This window comes from Apium graveolens, chromosome 11 (genome assembly GCF_009905375.1).
Source record: "Apium graveolens cultivar Ventura chromosome 11, ASM990537v1, whole genome shotgun sequence".
NCBI lineage: Eukaryota > Viridiplantae > Streptophyta > Magnoliopsida > Apiales > Apiaceae > Apium > Apium graveolens.
Genome location: NC_133657.1, coordinates 34319748 through 34333099, shown reverse-complemented (window position 1 = coordinate 34333099; position 13352 = coordinate 34319748). Strand labels below are relative to the sequence as shown.

The 13352-nt window shown below is 34.2% G+C and overlaps 2 protein-coding genes across 2 annotated transcripts; one reads left to right on the top strand and one right to left on the bottom strand.

Moving 5' to 3' along the window:
* The first annotated feature begins 1479 nt into the window (after nucleotides 1-1479).
* LOC141697188 (lysine histidine transporter-like 8) lies at nucleotides 1480-4144 on the top strand. The gene is made up of 5 exons (XM_074501461.1): nucleotides 1480-1950; nucleotides 2070-2203; nucleotides 2331-2758; nucleotides 3000-3131; nucleotides 3269-4144. The coding sequence occupies exons 1-5, from the start codon at nucleotides 1559-1561 to the stop codon at nucleotides 3770-3772; spliced, it is 1590 nt and encodes a 529-aa protein (XP_074357562.1). The 5' UTR covers nucleotides 1480-1558; the 3' UTR covers nucleotides 3773-4144.
* On the bottom strand, nucleotides 4105-12154 carry LOC141697189 (uncharacterized). Its single transcript, XM_074501463.1, has 2 exons — nucleotides 11907-12154; nucleotides 4105-4587 (listed from the first exon to the last, which is right to left on the bottom strand). Exons 1-2 carry the CDS (start codon nucleotides 12017-12019, stop codon nucleotides 4380-4382), a joined length of 321 nt encoding a protein of 106 aa, XP_074357564.1. The 5' UTR covers nucleotides 12020-12154; the 3' UTR covers nucleotides 4105-4379.
* Between the last annotated feature and the right edge of the window lie 1198 nt (nucleotides 12155-13352).

The window sequence follows — 13352 nt, the reverse complement described above, 5'->3', positions numbered from 1 at the left end:
TAGATCGCCTCATCCTATTTCCGAATTTTCTTCATTTTCTAATTAAAAAATTAATAAAAACTATAATTTTCTTATATTTTTCTAAATTTTCTCTTCAAGTCAACAAATACTTCAATTTACCTTTTCAACATTTACTAATAAAGGGAAAGTAAATTTCTATTTTAATATTTTTCTAAACTTTCTTAATTTTAAAAAATTAATTTTGCATAAAAAGTCAAAAAAATTATAAAATAATGTTTATGAATTGATACATCAAAATATAGAAAATAAGAGGTATATTATTAGAGAAAAGTTTGTACATCTTTTGTTACATATTTTTATATATATGTACATGTATAAGTTTTGTTTCTAAATTAAACTTTATTGTATAATTCTTTTTAATTGCACAATGAGATTCATGTCGTGAATTTGCTAATATTGTATTTTGTGATTTGGGTTTTAGTTTGTACACGGCCAGGTGCTTTTTGTTATATAATTTAAGATTATTGTTCTGTTTTTAGATAAATACTTACATTTAATGTTATCATAAACACATATGCAAAAAGCATGTAACTAAATTAAGCCCACTGTGATGCGTGACTGAGTTAGATCAAATGGCAAAAAAATCGTAAACAAGTTCAGATGAAACTTATGATTTTTCTCCCAAGTCGTCTTCTTGTGCTAAGTCTAGACTGGCAGATAATTTTTAAAGATGATTTTTTTCGCTTAAATTAATCCTTAAAAATATTGAAAGTACATTTCATTATGTTATAAAATAGATTATCAATTAATATAGTATCTAATTTTATAATTTATAATATTAGATTTGTGAAAAAAAAAGAACGGTTCATTGAAAGTAAATATGTTTAATTAGAAATTCTATATTTATTCAAAATTTCAGAATGATCGACACAAAAATTAAAAATAATAAAAAAAATATTATATTATTTAATATATATTATTTAAAAGTATATTTATTAGGCCGCTGCGAATCGTGATTTAATAAATTAGTTATAATTTAATTTTTTATATATTTGGCTGCAACTTTTGAATAATAAAAAATACTCTCTCTGTCTCATAATGCACGAGCCAATTTCATTATCACATTTTTTTAGAAATTAATATTTGATTTTAATGTGGATCACAAATAATAAGATAGTATACGTTGAATTAAGTGTATTATATTAATGTGTGACCGTGAATAATTTTAAATAAATATTATAATTGAAAAGTTTATTTTTTAAAAATGTCATAACAGAAAAATGACTCACGTTTAATATTTTTCAGTACAAACTTAGTCTAAAAGCAGCTTTGGTCAAAGAATGCATATTCTAGTATAAAAAGATACACTATACTTTATCTTTATCGACAAAAGGATCCCCCACTAGTCTTCTTCACCAACTATTTACCCAAACATAAAAACGTCATGATAGAGCCCAGTTTAACCTATATATAATACTACTACTTTTACTTGTTACTTGCCTCAACCACCAAGGCACCCAGCACTATATAATAAATATTCCTAGCAAGCGAGATTTATATTCTATAAACACTCTCCAAATATCCCACGATATACCAAATGTTAAACTTGGGTATCATGGGCGTTGAGCAAGAGGTAGCGGTGAAGTCAAGTAGTCCGGTAATGGTGGTGGACGTTGAAACTCCGTCAATACCGACATACTCTTCCAAATTTGATTTACAGTGGCCATTTTCCACACCATCGCCCTCCACAAAAAGCCCGTTTTCGATAATGACCACTCCATTGGGTAGCCCCGTGAAGAAGGCTATTACAAGCATGCAAGGCTACTTGGAAGAAATAGGTCACCTCACTAAACTTGATCCTCAAGAAGCGTGGCTTCCCATCACAGAATCAAGGAATGGTAATGCTTATTATGCTGCATTTCACACTCTTAGTTCCGGGCTCGGAGTACAAGCCCTTGTTCTTCCCCTTGCCTTTAATTCCCTTGGTTGGTAAGAAATCCTACATTCCTTAATTAATTTCATTCTTAATCTCTCTATCAATAAAGATTTCCGTGGGTCGGTTTTTCCACTCATTGCATGAATTTGATTACTACTTGTTTTTACTCAAGGATTTGGGGAGTTGCATGTTTAGCGTTAGCGTTTGTGTGGCAACTATACACATTATGGTTACTCACTCAACTCCATGAATCGGTCCCCGGTACACGCTATAGTAGATACTTGTGGCTTTCAATGGCTGCTTTCGGTAAGCATGATCTGATTCAAAACAACTTTACATGCCATCGATCAATATCACCAAGTCTAAAAGCAATACTTACATATTATTCCAAATTTCTTAGTTTTAATGACCATGGTTGTTTATTTAAGTACAGGTGACAAACCAGGAAAGATAATGGCACTTATTCCAACTATGTATCTGTCTGGAGGAACCTGCGTTACCCTGATTATAATCGGAGGAGGAACCTTGAAATTGTTTTTCCAGACAATTTCCGATGCTACATCAGACGTGACTCCATTGACAACAACAGAATGGTACCTCGTATTTACATGCTCAGGCATCGTCCTGTCACAGCTTCCAAATCTGAATTCCATAGCAGGAGTTTCTCTAATTGGTGCAATCACTGCAGTAGCTTATTGTGCATTAATATGGATACTATCTCTAACTAAAGGAAGGATGATTGATGTATCATACCACCAGCTGGAAGCAAAACCCACTATGGCTAGATTGTGTGACATTCTTAATGCCCTTGGGATCATTGCATTTGCCTTTAGAGGTCATAATTTAGTGCTTGAGATTCAGGTTGGTCTTTCCTGATATCAGTCCAAACTTTAGCACTACTCATTCAACTAATCTTGAAAGGGCCTGCCTGTTTAGTGTACTCATATTCTTCACAGTTCTTTTATATTTGTGCAGCTTCATTCTTTTCTCTCTCACTCTTTCATCCTTTTCTTGCGAAACTAAAATTGAATCCTCAATTTTTGATTAATAAATCCCAGGGGACAAAAATGACACCAACTGATAAAACGTAATGTGAGTGCAGGGGACAATGCCATCTAGTCCGAAACACCCATCTCATTTGCCAATGTGGAGAGGTGTAACATTATCCTATCTTATCATCGCATTGTCTTTGTTCCCACTCGCAATTGTAGGTTATTGGGCTTACGGAAACTTTGTAAGCACTACCATTACTTGACCGCCCCCCCCCTCCCCTCCCTCTTTTCTTATTTGCTAAGCTTATTTGAGCTCTTTTACCTCCATAGTACCATTATTGTTTTATTGATGCCCAATCTAATCATTGTTCAATTTTAGATACCTGCAAATGGAGGATTGCTGAGTGCCTTTTACAAGTATCATAGGAAACACACATCAAAAGTTATTTTAGGGATGACAAGTCTTTTTGTTTCCATCAACTGCCTCACCTCTTTCCAGATATACGCTATGCCTGTTTTTGATAACCTGGAGTTTAGATACACGAGCAACATGAACAAACCTTGTCCCTGGTGGTTGCGTATGGGATTTCGTGCTTTCTTTGGATGCCTAGCATTCTTCATTGCTTTTGCACTCCCGTTCCTGCCAAGCTTGGCTGGGTTATTAGGAGGAATTGCCTTGCCAATCACCTTGGCATATCCCTGTTTCATGTGGATAGTTCTCAAGAAACCTAAGAAACTCACTGTAATGTGGTTGCTCAACTGGACTCTAGGTTTCATGGGAATGATCTTGAGCATATTACTTGTTTTTGGAGCAATTTGGAATATTGTGACAAAAGGAATCGAAGTTCACTTCTTTAAACCTCAATGGGAATCCAACAGTTGAAACAAAGCTTATGTGTGTTACCTGATTTGGAGACTACTTCCAGGTTCGACAGTTTAGTTAGTGGAAACGTCGTTAAAAAGAAATAAAAATAAATTAAGCCTACTTATATATACAAGTGGTTTTCCTGATATAGCAAACTATACACTTGTAGATACCTCAACATGAAGACATTGTGTACCTGAACAGGGAATTTCATATTCTTCAAGTGTTTACTGAAAAAACATTGTAATATTCAAATGCAACTGCTTAACTGTGTTCGAACTTGGGAAAGATGCGTTGAAAAGGAATTCAAAGTGATCGAAGTGAGTGATTTCTAAGATATAGAGGGACACTTGTAAAAACTGCTGGATTCTTTTGTGTGCCACTAATTTGAAGAAAATGTAAACATCTTGCTCATAATTACATATGGATGTCGATCCTTAAAACACGAAACACCCATCAACCCAAAGATTAATCCCATCAGAATACATTCTTTAATCCGCTTTTTAGAAGCAATTAAATACAACAAAAACCAAAAATACCAATGACCAAAGCTGATGATCAAAACACTCAGTAACTTGTTCGACCAGGTTGAGTTGCCCTAAAAAATTAGCAAATTAATACACTTTTACATGGATAATGGTAGAAGCATCCTCCGTTTCTTTTTCCTGGAAAGCCTCAATTGCTTTGTAACTTTCATGCATAAAAGTAGTAAGAATGCAATGCATACCAAAATAAAGGTGAGTCTTAAATGCCTGAAATATAAAGAGACTGCCGAAAACACCAAGAAGGCTAGAATGACCAATTCCCATAATACAAAGACCACGACATCAACCCTGTGTGCAAATAAAACCAAAACAGAACATGAGTATGCTAGAGAAAAGCATTATAAAGAATAAGTACGAGGCAAACATAGAGAGAAAGTAAGAAGGATCTTGTCTTAAATAAAGTCAAGTATCAGAACAAACCAAGCATAAGATATCGAGTGAATTGAAAAACTCTAGAACCTAGTACCGCTGTTATAATCTTGCACCTAGAGTTTAAAAATATTATATATTCCCAAGGGTTTCATGCCGAATATTTAGCTGTGAAACCTTGAAACTCCTATGATGCAGGACAAGATTATCGAACAGAGAGTAACTCAAAGATTTAACAATAAGCAATTAATTATACGATTCTCAAGAATAAAATCAATATTATACCCAGGAAAAATGTATAATCAAATCTAAGTAATATGTTGTCAGGAATTGGTGGTTCCTGAACTAGTTTTGTAACTGTTTTTGGTATTTTCTAGTTATATGAGAGATAACTGCTAGATATAGCAAAGAAACAGAGAGAAACAGCAGATTAGAGGCAGAAACAGAGAGATTGAGTCAGAAATTGTAGAGAGAGAGACAGAATCAGATAGTAACTTGAAGAAGTTGATAGATTTCTAGAGAGAAACCCTAGAGAGAGAAGAGAGAGACTTGTGGAACAAGTTCCATTTTCATATATTCATAATGCATAATCTGAAAAGTATTCTTACAACTCTATTTATACTAGTCTGCAAATGTAACTAACTCAACAATTACCATACTACCGTTAATGACCTGATACTACCATATCTGTAGTACTAATAAGACTCTTGGCTTGACATACTACTATTATTATACTACTGCTGCCTTCCTGACATTCCTCCCTCCTTGAAATTGAACCATGTCCTCATGGTGGATCATGCTCTTCAAAACTATCCTCTTGCTGGTTCAGGTAGACTTGTCCAACTTTCCAATGCACTAATATATCTTCATAGAAGGCTGAGACAAGCTCCCCGAGATGCTGCCTTGGAGCATTGATGAGGGCATAAAACTTCCAATTGTTCTCTTGTAATTTATTGGTCAGCTCTTCTACCTCTAGAACAATTTGCACCATGTAATGACCATTTAGAAATTCAGTAGAACCACCATAGTAAACATGATTGAAACACTTCAAATATCCTCCTGGATCAAAAATGGTTCTTTTAACACTTTTCTTTGAGGCCTCGGGGTCTTCAATTTTAATAACCCTATCCATTTTAGGTATGCCTTGTCTCATCTCAAGGTAATTGTGTATCACCTTCATTCCATCCCTTACAGAATGCACATACCATTGATTTATCTTATTAACAATTTCAGCAGTCTCCACACAAAATCCTTGAGTTTCTTGAATATTCCTGACCAGATCTTTGAACACATCAACAAAATCTGTTTGCTGGCCATTTAAACCACAACCACCAGGATCTGTTTGCTGGCCGTTCAAAACAGAACCACCAGGATCAAATATAAGCACTTCATTCTTACTGAAATTGCTAGACATTTTACCACATCTGTAAGAAATTGTGGTGGTTAAGAGATCTTCAGTAGTTGTCTTGTACAGGGAAGCCTCGGCCATTTTTGTCATGTTGGTGAGAATTATTGAAGCTATGTTTTTATCACTAAGTAGTTGCTCTTCACCCTGTATCAACTTGATCTGTCCAGCTTCAAAAGGACAACTGCTGAAATCACTATACTCCAAAAATTGTGGAGTTTCATCCAAAATTACTGGATTCAGATCATTTGCAGATTTCACTTCTTTAGTTGAAGAAGGAACGCTAACTCCAATGTCTATTAGCTTAATCTCGTTTAAGAGTGATGCATGTTCCTCTTTCTTAAACTTCTGCCTGAAGTGGTTTTCAACAAGAGGCTTATCATTATCTTCTGTGGAGATGTCCAACAATGAAAATGTATCTTTGTCATGCCATTTCCTTTTGTTGCCTAATGCTCTATATTGTGCCCCATTTTCTGAACTTGAATCATTCTTCTGAGAGTCTTCACAGAACACATAAGCATCAGAGGTTCAAGTTGAAGAGATTCACCACCTATCAATTCTGCACCACCATAATTTCCTTCTTCAGAATTTCTCTTCGGCTGAAAGAAATCCTCTAATCCCAAAGCTATACAAATGATTTCGTGAGACTGCCAATCCCCTTTATCTTCACCTGGAAATTCATCAAACTTCAGATGCTCTTGATATTCTGCTACCTCCTTCTTTCTTGTTATCAGAGAACTATGAAGTTCCTGGCCCCATGCTCCAAACCTATCAATTAGTTGTTGACAAAAGTCTGTCCAATTCATAGTATTTCTTCCCAATGTATAGGTCTGAAACCATCTTCTAGCCAATCCTTCCAGGTGCATTCCTGCTATTGCAGCCTTCTTTGCATCTTTAATTCTGAACATTGTGAAATATTGTTCACAATCTTGTATCCATACACTCACTCCAGTTTCCTTGGTGAAGATAGGAAAACTGAGCTTAGGGTGATGTAGAGGTTTCTCGTGTGCCTTCTGTGCAGTCTCCTGCTTTGTTTTAGCAACTAACTTCTCCAACTTAAGTGCTCTCTTTTTCTGATTTTTCTTTGTTAATACTTCCATGTACCGTGCAGCTATCTCAATCGAATTCTCCAACTCCTGAAATCTCTTATTAGATTTCTCGCTATAGCTCAAGAACTGTAGCTGAACTTCATGAAAAAGTTCATCAAATTTTGTGTCCTCCTCGGCCTCCATACTCATCCTTGTGTATTATCAATTTCTACTAGGCACACCTCCAAACACAATTTCACATAACAGTTTTCTTCCTCATAAATCAAATTATCAAACAGTTTATAGGCACCTGTCTTCAACTACTCAAAACTACACTCTAATACTTCACAACTTTCACAATCACAAGAATTCACAGTCCTAGTTACTTCCACAAATGCTACACCTTCACAATTCACCAAACTTTTAACAACTGTTCACTCAATTAACATCTCGAACACCTTCAATGCACACTACAAATACATAGTAGTTCACCACAAATCACTTCTGAACACAACAACACACTAGTTTATCAACTCTACACTCACAGGACCTCACACAAACACCCGGTGTGCACAATTTCTGACCACAAAAGCTTTCACTAAATTTCAACCTCAATCCACAGATCCACTACAATTACCTTAGTGTACATCAAATACACCAATCCTTACTATACTAATTCGCAAAAACCACAATTACTTCACAGATGCAATCAACTCTTCAACCTCAATCAATTTTGAGATCCAACAGTGTCTCTAAGTTCTCCAAACAATGTAATATGAACTACAAAGCTTCAAAACAGAATCTGACCTAATACTTTTGTGTTTCTCTTCAATAAGAACAGCTACTAACACTAATTGTGTCTAAACACAACTGAATAAGCAGTAACAACACAATCAATTACCGATTTCAACATATTAAGAACAGATCTGTAAGTAGAGATTGAAACAAAGCACCTGAAGTGAGAAAAACTAAATTTCTGAACTTTGAGCTGCGATTACTGTGATTCTAGGCGCGATCAGCTCGGATTAGAGTGCACAACAGGATAGAAGCAGTAGTTGATCCGAATTTAGAGCTCTGATACCAATTTGTCAGGAATTGGTGGTTCTTGAACTAGTTTTGTAACTGTTTTTGGTATTTTCTAGTTATATGAGAGATAACTGCTAGATATAGCAAAGAAACAGAGAGAAACAGCAGATTAGAGGCAGAAACAGAGAGATTGAGTCAGAAATTGTAGAGAGAGACAGAATCAGATAGTAACTTGAAGAAGTTGATAGATTTCTAGAGAAAAACCCTAGAGAGAGAAGAGAGAGACTTGTGGAACAAGTTCCATTTTCATATATTCATAATGCATAATCTGAAAAGTATTCTTACAACTCTATTTATACTAGTCTGCAAATGTAACTAACTCAACAATTACCATACTACCCTTAATGACCTGATACTACCATATCTGTAGTACTAATAAGACTCTTGGCTTGACATACTACTATTATTATACTACTGCTGCCTTCCTGACATATGTGGGGGGTTAAAATCCTATATAAGGCATAAAAACCCTAATAAAGTAACCTAATGTAATAAGGTTCGCAAACAACTGGGCTTTATTATAAATAAAGTAATTAATTAATATCCTCCTAGCCCCACACATAAACATATAGATAAATACATTATTAATCTTTAAACTAAATAAATATAAACTAATTAAAAATATATATTTTAATTCCTCATCTTCTAGGAAGCACGGGTGCGGGTGCGGGGGACCATGCGCGGTACCGGGATACGGGAATTTCGCAATTTCAAAAATATGGGGATTCGGATGCTGGCGTATACGGCAAATATTAAAATATTGAAAAATTAATATATATATATATTATATATATATAGAGGCTACTCCAATAGAAACCAATTTAGAATAGAAACTAGAAACCAAATAATTTTTTTTTAAATTAATTCGAAATATAACACATATGATATGCAAATCGATCGTTGAGAGATGTAGAAAAATATAGTGAAATCGGATTTTAAAAAAAACTTACGGTTTGACGGGAAAAATCAATTTAAAAACGGAGGGGAAAAGCTGAAATTGAATGTGGGAGGGTGCAGAGTAGGTGGGTGGGGTGATTTAGGGGGGACCATTAGATTAGGTAGATCTAATGGCTTAGATTGATTCCTAGTTTCTATTTTAATTTTAGTTTGTATTTGATCATTCCCCTATATATATATATACATATATATATATAATTAAACCAAATAGTCATATAAAAAATTATATATTTTTTATAAAACTAACAAATGCTCAGGCCTCAGCACATACCAAAATTTATAGAAAATAATAATAACAACTGAAATAAGAAACTAGAATGCTTAAAGATAGCAAAAAAGTATTTAAGAAGTCAATTACACTAATAGACCAAGTTGGTGGTTTAAACTTTCAACAGTCAAACAACAGCAATAATGGCCCATATATGCATCAGCCCATATATATACATACACGATACACACAAAGTAGTGATAAGTGATAGCCCAACCCAAAACCAACTGATATCAATTGATACACATCTTAAAACACCAATCCAATTGATATCGACGGAAAGGAATAGAACGAGGACGACGATGAAAGGAACGACGACCACGGTGAAGGGACGGAGACGATTAGGGCTCAGTCATCTCTCCTCTCAAACTTAAAATTAGGGCTCCTCTAATTGAAACGATAAGTGAAAGTCAACCAAAAAAATTACGGTCTCTGCCTTGCCCACACCCCACAAATCTGGACTGTGAAATACGGGGACACGCCACGGTTCGTGGCGCACCCCGTACGTATCGAGCCCCCCCCCCCCCGCGCACCCCGTGCCCGAACGTATCTAGTGCGCAGGTCGTAGGTTTAGTGCCGCACCACTACTTTCCAGCTCATCATCCTATTCATGTCTTCCAATTCTCATTTTTCTCTTACTTGTTTCCATGTGATTAGTTTCTGTCCTCTTCGGTCTCACTAGTGTTTCTAACTACCATAAAGTTACTATAGTTTTATTATTACCATAAACAAAACGCATAAAAAGCAAGAACAAAACTCTAAACCTCAGTTGCTATTCCCAAACACATTGTGACTTAACTGAAAAAATTATTTGTCACATAATGTAGCAAAGTAACTGATCATAGAGAAGCTAATTGTGATGATAATTGGTAGTAATTATTAAGTAATTAAGTAATTAAGAGTATGGATTAAAAAAAAACAGCAAGTGCAGTCAGTAGATCCATATATTAGTGTGGGTAACAAGAAAACTATCACTCCATTTTTTCCACGTTATGAGAGAGCGCTTTTAAATGTTATATTTTCCAAATTCAAAATTCATGCATCTCAATAAAAATTTACAGCTATATATGAATCGGTACTAAAAGGTAATTGATTTTAGATCTTGGTGCAGTAGAAATTATGTGTTATAATCTTTCACACAGGGAGTGATAAATAAAAACCTGTGTTACCTAATTGGCTACAAGGATGTAATCTTTGCTTGTAACTTGCAAATACATATTATGTTATCTAATTTGGTAAGAGTATGATTGCGTGCTTCCAAAATGAAGGTTTTATCACACACACACACACACATATATATATATCTTTTGTTGATATGTCACAATTGTAAGTAGAAAACTGAATATCCTGTTGTTGCACTTGCCACTTGGTGGGTAACCTTGTAGGTAAAGTCTCAAACTAATAAAAAATTAAAAGTTTTATTTTTTTTGCTAATTTATATAAGCAATTTCATTACACACACATATACACATCATAATAGTTTTAAGTTACAACAATCTTTAGCTATAATAATTACAAACTGGCAGAAAATATAGGTAGAACATTGTTATCCTATTATCAATGACTGGGAGTACAGCAGTAGAGTTATATTTTTACGCTAATATATATGTATATATACCCTTCCTTTTCATCTGTTCTCTAATGTCTTCATTGTCATATGGGCCAAAACTTTATTAACTCTGGTTCTTCCTCTCAATTTATCAGATGGATGAAAATATTGAGCCCGTCAAAGAATTCTTTGCAAAGGTGTAGAGATCTAATGTCAAAGAGGGAGGTAGTTTTTAATATAATTGTGAATTGAACTGCTAAATAAAATCTAGTTTCATGCTGTGTTGCTTGTTAGCAATCAACATTTTTACTGTGGGAAATGGGGAGGTGAGTTAATCCAGAGCTCATGCTACATAACGACAAATATAATGATTCCTGAGTTAATGATCAGTCTACGTAGGTGATCTTTGTTAATTATTGTAGAAACTTGCGTAAACTATATACATTATATTGATGGTTAACCCCATGTTTGAATTTTTTGTCAAAGCCAATAAACCAGAAAAGAAAATTCCAGTGCAAACTCTTACTTGTTTAATTAACTTTGGTTGTATTTGGCTGGGGTGTAGGGAATGGAATAGATAAAATTAATAGAAAATTAATAAAGATTGGAGGGAAGAAAATTAATAAAGATTAGGGGTGTAGGGAATTAATTTGATCTGACATAAATTTGAATCCCAAAAAAAAACTAGTGGTACAAACATGAAGCAAAGTTTTGGCAGAAGAAAATTGTACAAGCAGCGGTGAAGAAATTCCCCAATGTAAACTAATTGTAGTTAATAAATACAGAATTGGAGATACAAAATGGGGGGGGGGCAGTTGAAGATAAATAAAAAGTAGATTGAAAAAATGAAGGGCATAGAATTAATCCATAAAAAAAACAATAATTTGTTGAATCAAGTAAAACAGAGTAATGAATTAAAAAAAGGAAAGAAAGAAAGGCATAAACCTGGAAGAAGAAAGATTGGAGGTAGAGGAGAAGAAAGAGACAGAAGCCCAATCATGTTTGGATCGAAGTTGATATTCTCGTAGCTGTTCCGCTAGATTTGAACGCGTTATCATCACAATTAATCGCCGCCGAGGCAGCAACAGCTATGCGATGTGCCCCTCTCTCGTTCCTCCCTCCCCGTCCGTTTGTTAAGCTCCTCTTCTTTCTTTTTCCGGACTCCCAACACTTTTTCTATTGTGTCCTTGTCCCTCTTTTTTCCTTCCTTTTTATCATTTCTTCTTACCATTTTCTCCATTTTTTTTTCTTTATAACAATACGGTTACATTTCTTTAAAGTAATATATTTGAAAATAAATATATATATATATTATTATTATAACTAATTTATTATTTTATTAAAAGTAAAAATACACTATATTCATTATATTGGGATCAAAATATTATATTATTTTAACGAGATTATTACTCTATCTATTATAACTTAATGAAAATTATTAGGTCCCGAATTATCGTAGAAACGGGGTTCAATACGATACTTTCGAATCTTTTGTGGATAAATAATTTAGCTTTCAGTTAGTGTTTCCGTATTTTTGAGGTGAATAGTGTTTAGGATAATAAAACGAGGAACATATATGGGGAATATATATTCATATATAAATCCGCGAGGGGTTGCTACACTCCGGTAAATAAATTAACCGGTTATAATTCAAGAACAACAAAGTTACTAGCTATTACAAAGATCAACAAATTAAACCCTATACAAATATCTAACTTTTGCTTAACTAAGGATTTAATTACCAGATAACGTTTATAATAGCCCCTATGAATATACAATAGTTAAATCGGGGATTATAACGTTACTCCGGTGAGAAGATTAACGGATATCAATTTGAGTGTGTATCTCCTTTGTCTCTCTTTACTTCAAATCTTCAGCTCTTGTGAGAGAAAAAATGAACAAAACAACTGAACTGCATCTGCTTCAAGTGTAGACTTTTGTACATAATTAATTTATGTGGCTGATTTTGAGACTTACAAATTAATTTATGTTTCCACTAAAATTGTGGCCGAGAGATGACTAGCAACCAGAGATGTCCATTTATTTACTTGCGTGCACTAGGAGAGTATTTGCCTTGATTTAATATGTATTTTCCAAGTAAATGGCGACTAGAAGACTTCTTTGGCCTTTGTTTTCCTGAGTTGCGATCACCACCACCTAATATACTTCCTTTACTTAGTTTTTGAACTAAGTTGCATCCAGGCAACCCAATTCCCTTACAATTACTTTAAGTGACGACTAGAGGGATTATGAGTAGACTTCCTTAGCCATTTTCTTAGTTGCGATAATTAGCAACTAAAAACAAATGGTCACCTCATTTTGTTATTTAAGTTTAAAATATAATTTATATAAATAAAACTAATTTAGATTTATAAAATAAACTTATTTAAA

Excerpts from the sequence above, each read along its gene's own strand:
- LOC141697188 (XM_074501461.1), top strand. The coding sequence starts at position 1,559 with ATGTTAAACTTGGGTATCATGGGCGTTGAGCAAGAGGTAGCGGTGAAG. Across the intron at positions 2,759-2,999 it reads ATTTAGTGCTTGAGATTCAG|GGGACAATGCCATCTAGTCC; the intron begins GTTGGTCTTTCC and ends ATGTGAGTGCAG. Across the intron at positions 3,132-3,268 it reads ATTGGGCTTACGGAAACTTT|ATACCTGCAAATGGAGGATT; the intron begins GTAAGCACTACC and ends GTTCAATTTTAG.
- LOC141697189 (XM_074501463.1), bottom strand. The coding sequence starts at position 12,019 with ATGATAACGCGTTCAAATCTAGCGGAACAGCTACGAGAATATCAACTT. Across the intron at positions 4,588-11,906 it reads TCCAATCTTTCTTCTTCCAG|GGTTGATGTCGTGGTCTTTG; the intron begins GTTTATGCCTTT and ends ATTTGCACACAG.